The 18,947-nt window shown below is 40.4% G+C and overlaps 3 protein-coding genes and 1 pseudogene across 3 annotated transcripts; 3 read left to right on the top strand and 1 right to left on the bottom strand.

Moving 5' to 3' along the window:
* Positions 1 to 1,582: 1,582 nt before the first annotated feature.
* LOC116322731 (glutathione S-transferase A2-like) lies at positions 1,583 to 3,585 on the top strand. Its single transcript, XM_031742885.2, has 7 exons — positions 1,583 to 1,741; positions 1,826 to 1,953; positions 2,099 to 2,150; positions 2,476 to 2,608; positions 2,698 to 2,833; positions 2,928 to 3,053; positions 3,276 to 3,585. The coding sequence occupies exons 2-7, from the start codon at positions 1,867 to 1,869 to the stop codon at positions 3,402 to 3,404; spliced, it is 663 nt and encodes a 220-aa protein (XP_031598745.1). The 5' UTR covers positions 1,583 to 1,741; positions 1,826 to 1,866; the 3' UTR covers positions 3,405 to 3,585.
* Positions 3,586 to 7,380: 3,795 nt separating this feature from the next.
* Positions 7,381 to 9,526, top strand: LOC116322753 (annotated as a pseudogene).
* A 5,121-nt stretch (positions 9,527 to 14,647) lies between these two features.
* Positions 14,648 to 16,425, top strand: LOC116322730 (glutathione S-transferase 3). The gene is made up of 7 exons (XM_031742884.2): positions 14,648 to 14,770; positions 14,856 to 14,985; positions 15,062 to 15,113; positions 15,475 to 15,607; positions 15,700 to 15,835; positions 15,912 to 16,037; positions 16,136 to 16,425. Exons 2-7 carry the CDS (start codon positions 14,899 to 14,901, stop codon positions 16,268 to 16,270), a joined length of 669 nt encoding a protein of 222 aa, XP_031598744.1. The 5' UTR covers positions 14,648 to 14,770; positions 14,856 to 14,898; the 3' UTR covers positions 16,271 to 16,425.
* Positions 16,426 to 16,466: 41 nt separating this feature from the next.
* zgc:163080 (uncharacterized protein LOC799515 homolog) lies at positions 16,467 to 18,261 on the bottom strand. The gene is made up of 5 exons (XM_031742886.2): positions 18,108 to 18,261; positions 17,364 to 17,446; positions 17,129 to 17,230; positions 16,938 to 17,025; positions 16,467 to 16,831 (listed from the first exon to the last, which is right to left on the bottom strand). The coding sequence occupies exons 2-5, from the start codon at positions 17,437 to 17,439 to the stop codon at positions 16,792 to 16,794; spliced, it is 306 nt and encodes a 101-aa protein (XP_031598746.1). The 5' UTR covers positions 17,440 to 17,446; positions 18,108 to 18,261; the 3' UTR covers positions 16,467 to 16,791.
* Positions 18,262 to 18,947: the final 686 nt, after the last annotated feature.

An 18,947-nucleotide genomic window follows, 5' to 3' on the forward strand; every position in this document is an offset into this window, starting at 1 on the left:
GGATTACTCTGTCAGGGATTAATCCCGCTATTAATACTAAAGCAGATAGGTTGGGAAATATTTGGAAAGTGACACAGTTTTCATCATTTTAACTCAAAATTGGATTCTGCTTGAAGCTTTCAAGGGCTTTAACTAAAATATTCCATCAGTTGGTGTAACTAGTTTATACTCCTACCTTCTTGGATGGATTTGCTTTATTTTTCCAGCCTAAGGATGACCTGTTTCGCTTGCACAGAAAGCTCCTCTGACCGCTTGTTGTTTCACATCGTCAGCCTATTCAATGTATGACAGTAACAGCTCACAGCTGTGCATGTCAAATTCTGTTTTCTTGCTTTAAACTGAGGGAAATGAGATATTGAAGAACTGCATGTCCTAAACCTTTGCTCCAGCCTACATGTGAATAGCCTCATATTAAAGCAGACATTCTGCACTTTAAGCCCATTGTCATTATTCAGCTCTAACTTGAATATATTTTGGCAAATGGCTTAATAACAAAAACTGTGTCGGTTTCCAAATAATACAGTGTTGTGCAAACGTCTTGCAACATCCTTCGTTTCTTTATATTTTGCTTACAAGCAGACGGACTTTGTCATTATTTTATTGTGGTCTTGGGAAATAGTTCTCCAGGCTTTCTTGAGGTGTTTCCAAGTTTTGCTTTGGATATTGGCTGATTTTTCATAGGAATGTTCTTTTTCTCAAGCCCTTTTAACACTGACCTATGAATCATTAAAGCATCAAAAAAAGGCACATAGCTGAAGGGATAAGCCAGATTTTTGTCTACATATAATAGACAACTCAGTAAAAAGGCAATTTTCAATCACTGAAGCTTCATCAGAAATGGTCGCAATGGAAGGGTGGCAAGAAGCCATTTCTCAGGAAAGCAAGCAGGGAGAAAAAGCTGAAGTATCCCAAATTACAGAAGAGCTGGACTGGAAATCATCATCAGCATGCACTGCTACAACCAATCTACAACTCACCAGGTGTAGTCAATGCACAGTTAAACCCAGGAAACACCTGAAGGCTATTGCATCACCACCACAAGGATTGTAGGGGCTGCAGAAGGATTAAGAGGTCAGGAGAGAGGTACAACAGCCACTTGTAAAACACTGTGCTCTCATGGTTTGGTGATGTTGTCAAAACTGATGGAATTATGAACGCAGAAAAAGACTGTGAGATTTTGATCCTCCATGTAATACCATCTGATTAGTATCTGATTCATTTTTCAGCAAGCGAATGATCTCAAACACACTGCCAATGCAGTAAATGCAAACCTGGATAGAAAAACACACAGTGGAGCACTATGAGTCATGGCCGCCCCGGAACCCAGAGCTCAACAGCAGTGATGGGATCATCTTGACAGAGAACCAAACAAAAGGTAGCCAACATCCAAAGAAGAGGTTTGAATGAGGAAGAAGAAGCCTGGAGAACTAATCCTGAAGACTACTTAAAGAAACTGGAAAGAAAGAAAGCTGACTAAGAGTTCACGCAATATTTTATGGACCGCTAACAGGGGGGAACTAATCTTAACATCTTGGGAATTTTTTATTTTTTTGCTACCAAAGCACATTCACAGCTTGTGTTGGTGGGCACTGACCAATCACAGACTTCACATGTTTCCCCGCCTTCATCCTCAAGTTGTCCAACCCTTGGACTTCAATAGGCGTTATATAACAGCTGAACTTTTATTTGCACTTCTCCCTTCGCTTCAGTCACTTCTCCACGAGTGCCGGAAGGTTCGCAGGTATCCCAGCTTCACATCCAGTAGTATCACTTCCATCTTCATTCAGCAGCTCATATTTCACTGTGATTGCATTGTTGTTTGCAGGTTCACGGATTTATCAGTCCTGGAAAAAAAAACTAACAATCATGGGTGAAAGAGTTGTGCTGCACTATTTCAATGGGAGAGGGAAGATGGAGTCTATTCGCTGGCTTTTAACAGTCGCAGAAGTCGAGGTAAGTGAAAGTGATGCTATTTTGAAGACCTGCAGACTTGATCAGCTGTAACATTTGTGATTTCATGGTAAACATTATAGCTGAATAATGAAAATGGGCTCAAAGCTCAGGCTTTATAACTGATCTAAAATTTTTATGTTCACAGTTTGATGAGAAGCTCTTGGACACCCGCGAAGAGTATCTAAAACTCGTGAATGGTGAGTTTAATTTCAATGACCACCTCCCCACACGTGCACACACACAAAATAAAATAAGAAAAAGTAAATTAAACAGAGATTAATTAAAAAGGAATAAAAGAACAGATCTGCTGTAAGCCAAAATCGTGAGCGTGGGTGCACCCTCTTTATGCCCATCCTCCACAATTTTATCTTTTAACTTGAACCCACATACAGTGAATCAGCAGTTTTTGTGGGCAAAAGGTTTCATGTGTGTCGTGACCTACAGACAAAGATGTAGCCTAAGATTAATTATTATGCCTGGGAGTGCCAGCCTACTTTACCTGCTGCTGCGTTTACCCTGCAGATGGAAAACTCATGTTTCAGCAGGTGCCATTGGTGGAAATCGATGGCATGAGGCTCGTTCAGACAAAAGCCATCTTAAATTACCTCGCCGAGAAATTCAACATGCACGGAAAGGACCTCAAAGATAGAGTCATGTATGGTCTTTTATTTATTTATTAGGGGTAATAAAGAGAGTGCCTTGTAGTTGAAGAAATAATGCTTTCTTTCTTTCTTTTTGCTGTAGGATCAACATGTACTCCGAGGGACTGATGGACCTCATGGAAATGATTATGGTGCTGCCCTTCAATCCAGACCCAACAGCAAAACTGGAAGAGATTGAGAAAAAAGCAAAGGAACGCTACCTTCCTGTGTATGAAAAGGTAGAAGAACAGAATAAAATGAGTGATTATTGATGATTATAATGGTTTCTGACAACTAAAGTATGTGTTATGTGTTTTTGGACAAACTTCTCAGGCTCTGACCGGACCCGTGTACCTGGTGGGAGGCAAACTAAGCCTTGCAGATGTGCTGCTGGTTGAATGCACCCTGATGCTGGAGGAGAAATTCGCTGGGATTCTCAAAGAATTCTCTGCTGTTAAGGTAACTTTGACAGAAACACCTTCTTCTATAATAACACTTGGTTTTTTAATGACACCATGAAAGTTTGTATTTACCTTTAAAGTTACAGGCAGTTTTAGTGCACAGGGGTTTAGATTTTAGATTTTGTTTTTTTGTTTTTCTTTATTTTATACTTGAAATGACTGTTATTATTAAAACCAAGTATCGTGAAATGCTCAGTCAGCTTTCTGTGTTTCCTCTCAGTCTTTCCAGGGCAGGATGATCCAAATCCCTGCCATCAACAGGTTTCTGCAGCCAGGCAGTAAGAGGAAGCCACCCCCGGGTGAAAACTATGCAAAGGCTGTCGTAGAGGTCTTCCAGATCAAAATATAACCTCAGTAAAATCCATTACATTCCTGCTACATTCCTCATTATGCTGCATGACTGGGGTCAGTTATATCTGCAGGCCTATGTGGAGATAAATGCTGCACTAACACAATGGAAAGCATACGAATCTTGATCTGTGACCTTTTCTAACAATGTGAAATAAATAAATCTTGATCTTACAAAAATATTTGAAGCTATTGTTTTTTTTCTGATTTTGTTTTTAAATTCAGTGTCAAAGAAAATACTAAGAAATGTTTTCAATTCTTTAATCTAATTTTTGGAGTTTTACAAAAATATAGCATTAACTGTTTAGAAATTACAGCCCTTTTTATACACAGTTCCCTTGTTCTGAGGCTGAAAATTGAGATGACAATTGACTGTCCAGCACTTTCATGGCCAGAAACCAACATTTCCTTTTCCCCTGTTGTCTCATGTCAAATGATGCAGACATTTCAAGTTGATTCAGTGTGTTCCAATGCAATCTTACTGTACTTTTAAATATGAGGCTCAAAGAGATGTAAGTGGAAGTGAGCGGCCATCACTAGTCTGAAACTAAGGCCTCAAATCAGAAGTCCCTGACTCCGTGGTATAATTCTCAAACACGTAGCCTAAAGCAGATAACTCGTAAGCTGGAGAGGAAATGGCGTGTCACAAATTTAGAGGATCATCATTTAGCCTGGAGAAATAGTTTGCTGCTTTATAAGAAAGCCCTCCGCAAAGCCAGAACATCTTACTATTCGTCACTGATTGAGGAAAATAAGAACAACCCCAGGTTTCTCTTCAGCACTGTAGCCAGGCTCACAAAAAGCTCTACTGAGCCAACAATCCCTTTAACATTAACTAGTAATGACTTCATGAACTTCTTCACAAATAAAATTTTTATCATTAGAGAAAAAATTACCAATAATCATCCCACAGATGTAATATTACAGCTATTACAGCTACTTTTAGTACCATTGATGTTAAGTTAGACTCTTTTTCTCCAATTGATCTTTCTGAGTTAACTTCAATAATTAATTCCTCCAAACCATCAACGTGTCTTTTAGACCCCATTCCTACAAAACTGCTCAAAGAAGTCCTGCCATTAATTAATTCTTCGATCTTAAATATGATCAACCTATCTCTAATAATCGGCTATGTACCACAGGCCTTCAAGCTGGCTGTAGTTAAACCTTCACTCAAAAAGCCATCTCTAGACCCAGCTGTCTTAGCTAATTAGAGGCCAATCTCCAACCTTCCTTTCATATCAAAAATCCTTGAAAGAGTAGTTGTCAAACAGCTAACTGATCATCTGCAGAGGAATGGCTTATTTGAAGAGTTTCAGTCAGGTTTCAGAGCTCATCACAGCACAGAAACAGCTTTAGTGAAGGTTACAAATGATCTTCTTATGGCCTCTGACAGTGGACTCATCTCTGTGCTTGTCCTGCTAGACCTCAGTGCTGCGTTCGATACTGTTGACCATAATATCCTATTAGAGCGATTAGAACATGCTGTAGGTATTACAGGTACTGCGCTGCAGTGGTTTGTATCATATCTATCTAATAGACTCCAATTTGTTCAAGTAAATGGAGAGTCCTCTTCACACACTAAGGTCAATTATGGTGTTCCACAGGGTTCAGTGCTAGGACCAATTCTATTTACATTATACATGCTTCCCTTAGGCAGCATCATTAGAAGACATAGCATAAATTTTCACTGCTATGCAGATGACACGCAGCTCTATCTATCCATGAAGCCAGGTAACACACACCAATTAGTTAAACTGCAGGAATGTCTTAAAGACATAAAGACCTGGATGGCCGCTAACTTTCTGCTTCTTAATTCAGATAAAACTGAGGTTATTGTACTCGGCACTGAAAATCTTAGAAATATGGTATCTAACCAGATTCTTACTCTGGATGGCATTACCTTGGCCTCCAGTAACACTGTGAGGAACCTTGGAGTCATTTTTGACCAGGACATGTCCTTCAACGCACATATTAAACAAATATGTAAGACTGCTTTCTTCCATTTGCGCAACATCTCTAAAATTAGAAATATCCTGTCTCAGAGTGACGCTGAAAAACTAGTGCATGCATTTATTACTTCCAGGCTGGACTACTGTAATTCTTTATTATCAGGATGTCCTAAAAACTCGCTGAAAAGCCTTCAGCTAATCCAAAATGCTGCAGCAAGAGTCCTGACAGGGACTAGAAAGAGAGAGCATATTTCTCCTGTTTTGGCTTCCCTTCAAATCCTGCTCCTCACATACAAGGTCTTAAATAATCAGGCCCCATCTTATCTTAATGACCTTGTAGTACCATATCACCCTATTAGAGCACTTTGCTCTCGCACTGCAGGCCTACTTGCTGTCCCTAGAGTATTTAAAAGTAGAATGGGAGGGAGAGCCTTCAGTTTTCAGGCCCCTCTTCTGTGGAACCAGCTTCCAGTTTGGATTCAGGAGACAGACACTATCTCTACTTTCAAGATTAGGCTTAAAACTTTCCTTTTTGCTAAAGCATATAGTTAGGGCTGGACCAGGTGACCCTGAATCCTCCCTTAGTTATGCTGCAATAGACGTAGGCTGCCGGGGATTCCCATGATGCACTGAGTTTTTCCTTTCCACTCACCTTTCTCACTCACTATGTGTTAATAGACCTCTCTGCATCGAATCATATCTGTTATTAATCTCTGTCTCTCTTCCACAGCATGTCTTTATCCTGTTTTCCTTCTCTCACCCCAACCGGTCGCAGCAGATGGCCCCGCCCCTCCCTGAGCCTGGTTCTGCCGGAGGTTTCTTCCTGTTAAAAGGGAGTTTTTCCTTCCCACTGTCGCCAAAGTGCTTGCTCATAGGGGGTCATATGATTGTTGGGTTTTTCTCTGTATTTATTATTGTGCGATCTACTGTACAATATAAAGCGCCTTGAGGCGACTTTTGTTGTGATTTGGCGCTATATAAATAAAATTGAATTGAATTGAATTGAATTGAAACCCTTCTGTAGTGCTAGCTATAGGAGTACTGCGTCATTGACAGCTGCACCATGAACGCATCACAAGAATGAGAAGTAAAAAAGGGAAGTGTAATTTTCTCATCACTGAGCAAGCAGCTGGTTTAAAGCAGGAGGGTTGAATTAGAGGTGAAGTGCGGACCAACCTGGTGTTAATTTATCAGCACTGAAGAACATGCACAACAAAGTCAAACAATGCTGCCCACATGTGGTATGTTGGCAGTTTAATGAGGTGATTTTGGACACTGTATGAAAAACTGGTGAATTGTGAGCAGATTAAAGACAAGATCTTTATTTTTAAATAAATCCGAGCTCTGAAAACAAAATCTAGAAGTGGACAAACTTTTAGTTTAAAAGTTCAAAAAATAAATGAACATACCTGATTTTTTTTTTTTAAATTAAAAAAAAGAAATTTTAATTTATTTTTTTTTTAAGAAAGAAAAGTTTGCATCTGTTTTAACTAAAATCAATTAAACCTTATCACACATGTCGGTTTTTGTTTGTTTTTTTGTTTGTTTTTCATCTTTGAACCTTATCCTACCTAAAATGCAACGTGGGATGAAACAGCAGTTTTTTTAGGTAATGATTCACATTGAGTTGTGACCTATAATCAAAAATTCATTAAGAAGGATATTCTGCACTGTAAGCCTTTTTTAAAATTTTCAGCTGTAATGCAAATATAGAATGTGGTAAACAGCTTAAAAGCAAAAATAGTCCATTTACAGATATGCTGTATCTGTACTAGTGTTATGTTGTGATTTGAATTATTTTTCCTAGAGGGCACTGACTATAAAATGATATTTCTGTGCACTGGAGAAAAATCTGAATTAAACGTTTTTCCTTTTCTTCATCCTTTAGCACTCCAATCTTTAGACTGCAACAGGTGTTATAGAACAGCTGAACTTCCCTTGTACTCTCCCAGTCATTTCTAAACGCTTGCATGTTTTCACTTTATTTATAGTTTCACAGAGTTTCAGATTTAAAATACAAGGATCATGTCATGGAAAGGTCGTGCAGCACAGCTTCAATGGGAGAGGGAGCATGGAGTCAATCCGCTGGCTTTTGACGGTTGCAGAAGTTCAGGTAAGTGAAGGGACCGTTAGTCTGAAGTCTTTATAGGGAGGGATGAGTTTGATGAGATGCTTTTAAACACCCGTACAGATTTTGAAAAACTACTGAGTGGTGAGTTGGTTACAAACAGGCACTTTAAACCAAGATTATTGTAGTTAACAAAAACTAAGCAAACAGAGAACAAAGCCTAAGAATGAAGAAACTTTTAGTTTAAAGACAAAAAAAACATATTTTTTAAAAATATATTTAAAAAAAATTAAATAAAAATTGCAACACTCTCAAATCTATTTTAAGCTAAAACATTGAGTGTGGTTGGATTCTTTTATGGCTGTTGCCCACGTCACATATTTTTTATCTTTAAACTTCAGCCTACATTCAAAATCCAGCTAACAATTTCTCAACACATGGATTTAACTAAGCAAGCAGGTATATTATCCCAAGACGTTATAGCCAGGATTAATCAGGCTAAGATTGTGATAGAGTGCTTCAGCATGAGACATCATTTTCCCACGTGGATTGGCCACTGCAGAGGCGACGTGCCAACCCTGCTAAAGCCAGAGTCCAAAGGGAATTTGTTTTTGGCCATGCGGTGTATAATGTGTATAATAACCTTGAATGAAACAGCAGTTTGTGTGGGTAAAGGTTTAATCTATAGTCAAAGATGACGTTTAAGATGAACTGCTTCACGCCTGGGTGTGCCAGCCTGCTTCACCCACTGCTGTGTTTACTCTGCAGATGGAGCGCTCATGTTTCAACATGCACCTATGCTGGAAATCGATGGCATGAAGCTCGTTCAGATAAAAGCCATCTCGCCGAGAAGCACAACCTGCACGGAAAGAACCTCAAAGATCGAGTCGTGTATGCTCCATTTCAATAATCATGGAATAATAAAGAGAGAATTTCTGATATTATATCATGGCTGTATTTAAATACGTTTTTATGCTTTTCCTTAGGATCAACATGTACTCTATCACTGCCGTTCTGTGCAGACCCCAAACCTAAACTGGACAACATTCAAAGCAGAGCAAAGGAGCGCTACCTTCCTGTGTATGAAAAGGTAGAATAACTGACTGTTTTTATTTAGAAAAACATGATTGTTGCTAAAATGGGCATTATTCATTTTTTGGACAAACTTCTCAGGCTCTGACAGGACCGTTTACCTGGTTGGAGGTAAACTAAGCCTTGCAGATGCTGCTGGTTGAATGCATCCCAGAGCTGGACATTACCTTACATTACCTCCTCAACATCTCTTGAAGTTCTGCAGAGGCCTGGGTACAAACTAATCATTTGATTCAGGTGTTTTGACCCAGGGTGAGATCTAAAACCTGCAGGACACCGGCCCTTGAGACCTGGAGTTCCCCACCCCTGCTCTATATGCTGTGAATACAAACAATGGAAGTAAGAGCCATGTTTTAATTAACTCTATATAGCATTATTATCACTTTGACCTTGCAGATCACTCTGTTGATGTTAAAAGGGAGGTCAGAGGTCAACTGTGACATGATATCTTAACTCTTTATGTGGTATTTTCGATATGTTGACGGTAAATGCCACATTTGTAATAATTAATATTTCTAAATTATAAGGCTTTCCACCAGTATATTATTAAGTACACCTTGAAGACCTTGGTGGATGTAACCCAAATTTGAATGTGTGGTTAATATGACAGAATGACACAAATACAAATGCAGAGAATCAGCTGGTTCTCAGGGAGTCAGGTGGAAGCTTCTTTTGAGATTTGATGAATTTTATATTGAATGACTCATATTATTGTTCTTATTAAAAATCAGTACTGTGAAAAACTTAGTCAGTCTTATGTGTTTCCTCCCAGTCTTTCCAGGGCAGGATGATCCGAATCCCTGCCATCAACAGGTTTCTGCAGCCAGGCAGTAAGAGGAAGCCACCGCCGGATGAAAACTATGCAAAGGCTGTCATGGAAGTCTTCCAGATCCAAATTACCATCTCAGTAAAATCTGTTACATTCCTGCTATGTTCCTTATCATGCAGCATGTTTGGGATCAGTTATATCTGCAGGCCTATGTGTCGATAAATGCTGCAGTAAGAGAATAGAATAGAATAGAATAGAATAGAATAGAATAGAATAGAATAGAATAGAATAGAATAGCCTTTATTGTCATTGTACAGGGTACAACGAAATTGGAGTGCCACTCCCTTGGTGCAAAAATACAATAATAAATATAAATGTAGAATATAAAAGGTACATTAAAACAAACAATAGTAAGTACAATATATACAGGATAGCACAATATATACAGGATAGCAGCATTAATATAATGACAGTAAGAATAGCAGCATAATAATAATTGACGGTGACAGTATGGTGTAGCTAAGCAGTTTCAATTGTTTTTATGCTTATTTACTATGGTGATAGCTCTGGGAAAGAAGCTATCCCTGAATCTGTTTGTTCTGGTTTTATGTGACCTGTACCGTCGGCCTGATGGTAATAGTTCAAACACTTGATTGCTGGGGTGAGAATGGTCCTTGATGATATTGCCAGCTCTGCTGAGGTACCGAGAGTTTGCAATGACCTCCAGGCTGGGCAGAGAGCAGTCAGTGATCTTCTGGGCTGTGTTGATGATGTGTTGCAACTGAGCACCCTGCATACCATGTTGTTATGCTGTACGTTAGGATGCTCTCTATGGTGGCTCTGTAGAATGTCACCAGCAGCCTCTCCTCCAGGTTGTTCCTCCTGAGCACTCTCAGAAAGTGGAGACGCTGCTGGGCCTTTTTTACCACCGCCGTGGTATTTGCAGTCCAGGAGAGATCATCAGAGATCTGCACGCCCAGAAACCTCATGGAGTGCACCCTCTCCACACAGCTCCCGTGAATGTACAGTGGGGCCGGGTCTGCTCTGCCCTTCCTGAAGTCGAAGATAAGTTCTTTAGTTTTCGTGGTGTTCAGTTGGAGGTTATTAACTGAACACCACTCAGTCTGTTGACCTCATCTCTGTAGTCCGACTCATCCCCCCTTGAGATGAGTCCAACCACGGATAGACAGCATGAGAATGAGAACGGATGTGAGCTTTTCTAACAATGTGAACTAAATAAATGTTGATATTAAACTAATCTTATAGCAATACTTGGAGCTGCAGTTTTTTTGTTCTGGGGAAATGAACAACTTTGTGAAGTGTGCAACGCATTTATCCAAACTTGAACATGTTTGGATAGATGCCTGCATGCATGGAAATACAGTAATTAAGCCAAAGTTTGTGCAATTCTAACAAGCTAACAAGTCAATATTTAGTATGAGCACCTTTATTCTCCAACAGCCTGAACTCACTCAGGCCAGCTTTCTTGTTGTTTCAAGCAGTCTTGTAAGTAGTCTTCAGAAAAAGTTCTTCAGGTTTCTTACTGGACATTTCAAACCTCTTCTTCGGATGCTGGCTCCTTTTTTTCCTGTTCTCTTTCGAGATGATCCCACACCGCTTTAATAATGAGGTCCAGGCTCTGGGGAGGCCGATCCATGACTGATAGTGTTACACTGTGTGTTTTTCTATCCAGGTATCCTTTTATTGCATTGGCAATGTGTTTGGGCTCATTCGGATGCTTGGTGAATCAAAATCTAACAGTCCTTTTCTGTGTTTATAATTCCATCAGTTTTGACATCATCCCCAACACCACTGTCTCAAATGCAGCCCCAAACTATGAGACCACCTTGTTTTACAGATGGTTCTAGACCAGGGGTGCGCAATCTCAGTCCACGAGGGCCGGTGTCCCTGCAGGTTTTAGATCTCACCCTGGGTCACTGAATCACATGATTAGTTCATTACCAGGCCTCTGGAGAACTTCAGGACATGTTGAGGAGCTAATTTAGCCATTTAAATCAGCTGTGTTGGTTCGAGGACACATCTAAAACCTGCAGGGACACCGGCCCTCGTGGACTGAGATTGCCCACCCCTGTTCTAGACACTCACTGTTGTACCTCTCCTGACTTCTTCTGTACTGCTCCACTGCAACCCCTGCAGTCCTTCCCATGGCAATGCAACAGCCATCAAGTGACGCCTGGTTTCCAGTCTATCTCAGGATCCAGTTTAAAATTTTTTTACTTGTTTTTAAGAGCAACAGAGCTCCGCCCCCTCAGGCAACAAACTTAAATTTTATTTATTACACTTTCCCCTAACATGCTATTTATTAATTAATTTTTATTTAACAAAACAAGTCACATCACTTTTCAGTAAAATAGAGAGTAAAAAAGAGTTTGACCTTTGACCTTGGGGTGGAGTGATCCTTTTAGGGATCAAATCCACACTAGATGTGGACTAATATCCTTTTTATGCATGTTTAAATTAGAATAACTGTATCAAAAAATTATGTGGACTTATATGAATATCTGAAGAAGTGTCGTCGGTTGTTTAAAGACAGATTTTGATTGAATTACTCTTCTAACACAACACTTTTTTGTTTGTTGCCTCAGAGCAATGTAATGCAGTTAGAGTGTCTTTATTAGGGCAGCAATGCTAAAGCAGTGCTTCTGAACTCTGATCCTGGTGACTCTGTTTTAGGTTTGTTGAAAGGTTTTTATGGGGATAACTGCAGGGACTTGGGTCACAGGGAGAACCTCTGGGGAAATGATTTGAGAGCACTGAGTGATACATAAGCAGGCAAACCAAATGAACTTGTACCAAATTGCAGGAAATAGGCACAAGAACTTTTTATGGGAGGAAAAAATGTGATTGGACAGTTGGGGGTCATTCCCTCAGTGAGGAAAGTGAACTTGATTATAGTGAGAATTAGGTTTGAGTTCATGTGAATGATGATGTGTGCCTGTGTTGGGAGGTGGAAGGTACCAGGATGGTAGTCCAAAAGGCAAATGACAGAAATGTGACATCCAGCTCTGTTTTATGAAGTTCCACACATTTAAATTCATTTACAATAAACACACAAACATACAATATCACATAAAGACCAACCCAAGCATGGATGAGTGCACATACACAAATACACTTAGTTATTTGTTTGTTGGATTAAATGCTTTTATGAAAATTGAATAGATAGATAAAGTAAAAGTGCCATAGGTGCATAGTGAGGCCCTCATACTGTATATTTTACATATACAACAGCAGTGGCGGTCCTAGCCTGTTTGGTGCCCTGGGCGAACACTCCCTCTGGCGCCCCCCCGCCGACACACACACACACATAAAACATATTAAGGATTGTACATTAACATAAGACTGTTGTCAGAACCATACTGAATTTCACCAGAGAAACATACACACACACATATGAAGAGAGAGTATGCATAGTATGCAAACGGCTACCGGACAGCCATCATAATTCCTCATACAATGAGAACAGGACAAATCAACAATTGACAATGACTAATTAATATTAAAATCTGCAACATAATGTATTGTTTGGAGTTTAGTCTGTTACTGTTACTATTTTTACCATTTCTTCTTGGAGCAACTGTAACCCATATAATTTCCTTAGGGATTAATAAAGTATTCTGATTCTGATTGTTTCAGGATACATGACCTGCCATTATCCAATGACACATCTGCTTACCTGTATCTTTTGCTCGTTTCTCCTCCTCTTCTTTTCCCTTTTTTCTAAACTGAGGACCTGATGGCTTTGAACTTTTCTTGTCCATCTTGGTTTTAATTTTGCACTCCAGTATGAACACCCATCCCCCAACCCGAGGATCACCACAGTATAACCTAATAGGCCTACACCTTATTTCACAGATTCACTTTGTCTAGGGTTTATTTCTGGGATTTCGCACAACCCAGGATTCAAATCATGAATACATAATGGGCTTGGATTTACAACATTATGAATGAAATGTGCTCTATTTGGAAGCAGCATGTCTCCCGGGTTGTGTATGAGACTTTAAATCATCAAACTCTAAATTATAAATTTTAAATTGTTATCGCTCCCTTTACCCCTCGTCCTAAAGTGTATATTTATTTTCTTACTCCTCTTATATTTATTGTTTGTTTACTTGCACTGCTGTAACTGGAGCCTCGTCGTCTCGTCTCTCCATATACTGGACTGTATGTAGCGGAGATGACAATAAAGTTTACTTTGACTTCAGCAGCACGCAGGCGCACCGAGGGCTCTCGCGCTCACTTTTCGCGTATAGAATTTCGAAAAAAAATCGGTGCAAATTATAAGTCTGTATCATAATGTCCGGTGTTTTCGTGTTTGTTGGTTTGTTTTTATTTTGTTTTATTTTGCCAGTTGGTTATTAGATGCTGCGCCAGCCAGCCAGAGAATCCCCCGCCGCCCCGCCTTCTCCTCCCTGTGCCGCAAGCAGCAGGCGCACCTCGCAAATGGAGGGCGCCCTTACTCCCAGCAAATGGGCGATAGAAAACCAATCGGTGCCTACGACATTCCCAAAATGCGCATGATGTCGGGGCAGCATGAGTACGAGCAAATTTTTTTTTTTTTTTTTTGCCGATGCCCGTGATGCCGCCCCCCACCACTATGCCGCCCCGGGCAATCGCCCGTGTCGCCCGTATCAAAAACCGCTACTGTACAACAGTGATTAAAAAACCAGTAACAAAACAAATAACCTTTCAAATAAGTGGAAAATATATATATATATATTAAACTTTTAAGAAAAAAAGATGTAAAGTTTATGTTTTTACAACAAAAACAAAAAAGGAAGGCAGACTGCCACGTGCAGCGCCGCATTTGGATGTGTCTGAAGCTTGGAGCTTGACTTCCCTACGTTTCTCCTACAAATGGGCCTTGAGCTTGTTTGGAGGTTCTAGCAGGGGAGCGCAGCTACTGGTATACCGATGGATGGTCGTCCGCCGGGGGGGACATCGTCCGCTGCCACCGAGCGCTGGGCGTCGGGAGGGACACACATGGACCGGTGAGGGAGGAAGGGGACACCCGCCTAGCCAGCCAGATCAGCCGAATCAACCCTAGCGATCAATGGGGTGACAGATGTCGCAGCCAGATCGCCCTCACATCCAGAAAAGCTCGGTCGCCTAGCATATTTTATAGCCCTCCAGAACAAACCTGTTCACAATGAGGGTTTAAAGACTCAAAATCCTGATCACGATCCGTACAGTTCGTCTGGTTCATCTTATAAATAGAAGCTGCATCGGTAAAATTCTTTTAAACAGTCGCTAAAACAGAAAGCTGTATCTGTTTTACCCATGATGGTTAGCGGCAAAATGCAAATAAGCATGCTTGCATTGGCTGAAGCTGCCCAATCAGCGCCTTCACGCGTTTTCCCCGCCTACTCCAGCCCTGCAACAACCCTGAGCGCTGTGAATGTTACGTAAGATTAACTTTTACTTCAACATTTTTGCATTTCTGCGCAGAAGTTGAGCGCGCACAGGTATGAGAACTGCACACTCATGGGAACAGCTTCCACATTTATGCAGCTGCTTGTGAATGTACTGTGATTTCACTTTGCTTCACAGATTTTAGGCCCTAAAAAACAAAAAGAAAACAGCAACAAAAGCCATGTCTGAAAAACCTGTGCTGTACTATTTTAATGGGAGAGGGAAGATGGAGTCAATCCGCTGGCTTTTAACTGTTGCTGAAGTCGAGGTAAGTGAAGGAGGTGTTAGTTTTTGAAGACCTGCAGGCTTTTATGCAAATCTGATCTGAAATGTTTTCTTTGCAGTTTGATGAAGTGCTTCTGACAACTCGGGAGCAGTATGAAAAACTCCTGAATGGTGAGATGGGTGCATGCAGGGGATGCAAGAGATAGGATTATTCTGGGTAAACATTAAACTAAAGGTTCAAACAAGGAATCACGGAGGGGTTAAATCTGTTAAGTCGTTTAAAATTGAACTCATGACTGTGGGTGGAGTTTTTGTGGTTTGCCTCCAAGTCACACTTGAACCCCCCCCCCCATCCACCCCATGGTCTTAGAGCCACGTTATGTAACCTAGATTGAGACAGCAGCTTGTGTGCAAGCGTCTCTTAATATTTTCTCATCTACAGTCAAAGATGCACGTTAAAACAAATTGTGTTGGTCTTTTCCACTGGGAGTGCAAACCTGCTTTACCTGCTGCTGTTGTGCTTGCTCCAAAGATGGGGCGCTCATGTTTCAACAGGTCCCTTTGGTGGAAATGGATGGCATGAAGCTCATTCAGACAAAAGCAATCCTGAATTACATCGCAGAGAAATACAATCTGCATGCAAAGGATCCCAAAGAACGAGTAATGTATGGTCCTTAAAAAAAAAGAAGAAGAGTGTAATAAAGAGTTTGTCTTACATCATAGCTGTATTTAAATAGGTTATTATGCTTTCCTTCAGGATCAACATGTACTCTGAGGGATTGACAGACCTCATGGAAATGATCATGACACTTCCCTTCACCCCAGATCCCAAACCCAAACTGGACAACATTCAAAGCAAAGCAAAGGAGCGCTACCTTCCTGTGTATGAAAAGGTACAATAACTGATTCTGTTTTGTTTAAAAACCTGAGTTTCTGCTGATCATTGCTAAAATAGGTGTCATAAAATAGGCTCTGACTGGACCCGTGTACCTGGTGGGAGGTAAACTAAGCCTTGCTGATGTGCTGCTTGTTGAATGCACCCTGATGCTGGAGGAGAAATTTCCAGACATTCTGAAAGACTTCCCCAATATCAAGGTAAACGTGTTTCAACAAAAAATAAATCAACAACAAGTTCAATGAGATAGTCAACGCCCAGTGCTGTGAAACGCTCATCTTTCTGCTATTCTTTCCAGTCCTTTCAGGGCAGGATGACACAAATCCCCGCCATCAGCAGGTTTCTACAGCCGGGCAGCAAGAGGAAGCCAGCGCCAGATGAAAAATACTTGAAAAATGTTGTGGAAGTCCTAAACCTCAAGTTGCCACTTTAAGAAACACTACAAAAGATCTGTTACATTCCTCATTAGGCACCGTGATTATGATCAGTTACATCTGGAGGCATACGTGAAGATAAACGCTGGACTAACACAACAACATGGAAAGAACTTCTGTAATCTGCTTTACCAATAAACACATTTGACACAAACACTCGAAGCTGCTGTTTTTCTTCTGGATAAAACACAACAATTTTTAATGAATTAAACTTGTTTTAATTTGCTGTTATTAGAAAAATCACAAAAACTCTTTCACCATCATAGACGGACAAGAATACAAATGAAAATGCTTCAACTTGTTCTTTTACTCAAGTTATAGAAATAAATCCGTACCCTAACAGCGCCCGGAGCCCACAGCCGTCTCCTGCACTGTGGGTTAAGAAGTCATGGAAGTTCCCATTCATACACTTGCTTATATGCGTGTATTTAAAAAAAAAAAAGTACTGCAGTAAAATTTGATTTAGTCGGCTTAGTGGGAATGTTTCCTGTTTCCAGGGTAAAGGTTGGTGTTCTCCCGGTCAGACGATCAGAAGTAAGAGGCGAAACACCATCAACAAGCTGTAAGACAGACAAAGCAACTGCATCAGCAAGTTTAACAAATAAATGTCCCAATCCTTGATTTTCACAACAATTCGTACTGTCTGTTAGCACATCTGACCCTGACCTTAGCCCTGTCATTATTCCAGCCGGCATTAATTTCCCAGAGTTCTTGTATCTCATTCCCATGATGACTGCAAGGACTCCCGAGGACACTGAAAGAAAGAAAACACCCTGTTATGACACTAGCTGGACACTGAACCTCTACACTCTTGATTGTAGCCGCCGCACAGGCTGCATATAGAAAGCCATACTCACGCAGTGACACCTTGATGTCCTTTGGGTCATTCGTTATGTTGTAGGCACCGAAAGCAGATAATCCGCCAAAAACTAAACCAGCCATAAGGGACATCACGCTGCCTGCAGGGAAACGCAAAAATCAATCAGCGTTGATTTCATTTTCAGCATTTTAATATTTAGTTGAGCTTTATGCACAGCTGTGATCTGGATCAGAAATACTTTATTAATCCCGAAGGAAATTATGCTCATCAACCTTTTCTCTTGTATCCCATAAATCCTCCGAAAGCGACGGCTGCAGCATAGCTGAAGCCAATCCAGTCCAACGCCATCGTAAAGCTGAAAACAAAAAAGCAGTGCAGGGTGTCAGGTGGTTAATAGGCACAACTCAGGACACTTATTCAGCTTTAATCTTTACCAAGAAGGTGCTCCCCAATAGAGGTGGGTGGATAAATCTAATTATCCACAGTAGCGATACTGGATAGATACTAACATGACAGAATTGATACTTTGTTTCTATCCTCTAAGTTCAGTGTATAGCCACTGATGCGTGTTATTATTATTATTTTGTCTTTTTGATTTGTAAATTGATGATAATTCACCTGATAAGTTATCACATAAGTGAAATTTATAAGTTAAAAATATCGGTATTGCTATCTACTGCATTCACTTGGTGTCGGATAAATACGGAATTTTGCACTGCTCACCAATGCAGATACACACTGATACACACTGCACTGCTCTCAAACTATTCTTCATAATTCTTGGGTTTCAACATATGTGCAATCTAATCATATCTACCCACAATAAGATCTCCAGATGTGGCTGTGAGCCTCTGGGATGATTCAACTACAGAAACAATCGCAGCACAAAGCTACAGACGTGCAAATGAACGCATATGCTGGCTACTTTCTTTAAACTGTTGTTAAAACGACTACGTATTGGTGAAGCTTATGTTATTTGTACGGTTGTACGAATCGTGTTGGTATATATTACACACCTGGAGTCCAGACAAGTGAGTAGCAGAAGCAGCCACAACCTTTGGTCCGAAACTGCGCTTCCTCGTTGACTGGCCGTGGAGATACGTAGAAATGCGTAAATCCCGCGTCATCGGGGATCGTGAAGCGCGTCTCTCCCGCCGCCATCTTTCTCAGGGGTTGTGGCCACAGTTATATATCGCATTTCTATGCACAGCTCAGGAATGTTATTGCATTTATTTATTTTAACGTTATTTATTAATAACGTTTCACACGTGACCTAAGCTGTTTTCTGTACCAATACGAAGCCAAATTCTAATTTCGCTTAATTTTTAGGTCCAGGTAATTTTTATTGGTGAAAGAAAAAAATGATTTGTTACAAATGTTGTTGCTCAGGTAGAAAACTCGTGGACGCAAAGTAGAAGCGGATGATCTCTCTCCAACCCTAGCCTAGCATCCACCCGTGTCACACTAAGCCTCTTCTCTCCATGAACCCTCTCTGTGGTCCTCTTCTTTTCCTCCTGCCTGGCACAGCTCCATCCTTCCACCATCCTTTCTCCGGTATATCTACCATCCCTCCTCTGTAAATCTAATCCTGCCCATTCTGGTCACTCCAGGATAATAATAAAAAACCCTTCCCTCATCTGCTCCTGTCTGTTTGTTACTAATAAGACTTTGAAAGTGTTGAAAATGTTTGTTTGTTTTCCATTTTATTAATTTGCTTATTTTTGGATTCTTTGGTAAAGACTAACCTTTCAAATTAAAGTTTTACATAAACATTAACAATATATAAGCGCACTCAACCCTATCGTTTAAAATAAATACCGTATTACTTTAATTATCCTGAACTGCTTACTTATGTC

The sequence above is a fragment of the Oreochromis aureus genome, linkage group 13 (assembly GCF_013358895.1).
Source record: "Oreochromis aureus strain Israel breed Guangdong linkage group 13, ZZ_aureus, whole genome shotgun sequence".
NCBI classification, from domain to species: domain Eukaryota; kingdom Metazoa; phylum Chordata; class Actinopteri; order Cichliformes; family Cichlidae; genus Oreochromis; species Oreochromis aureus.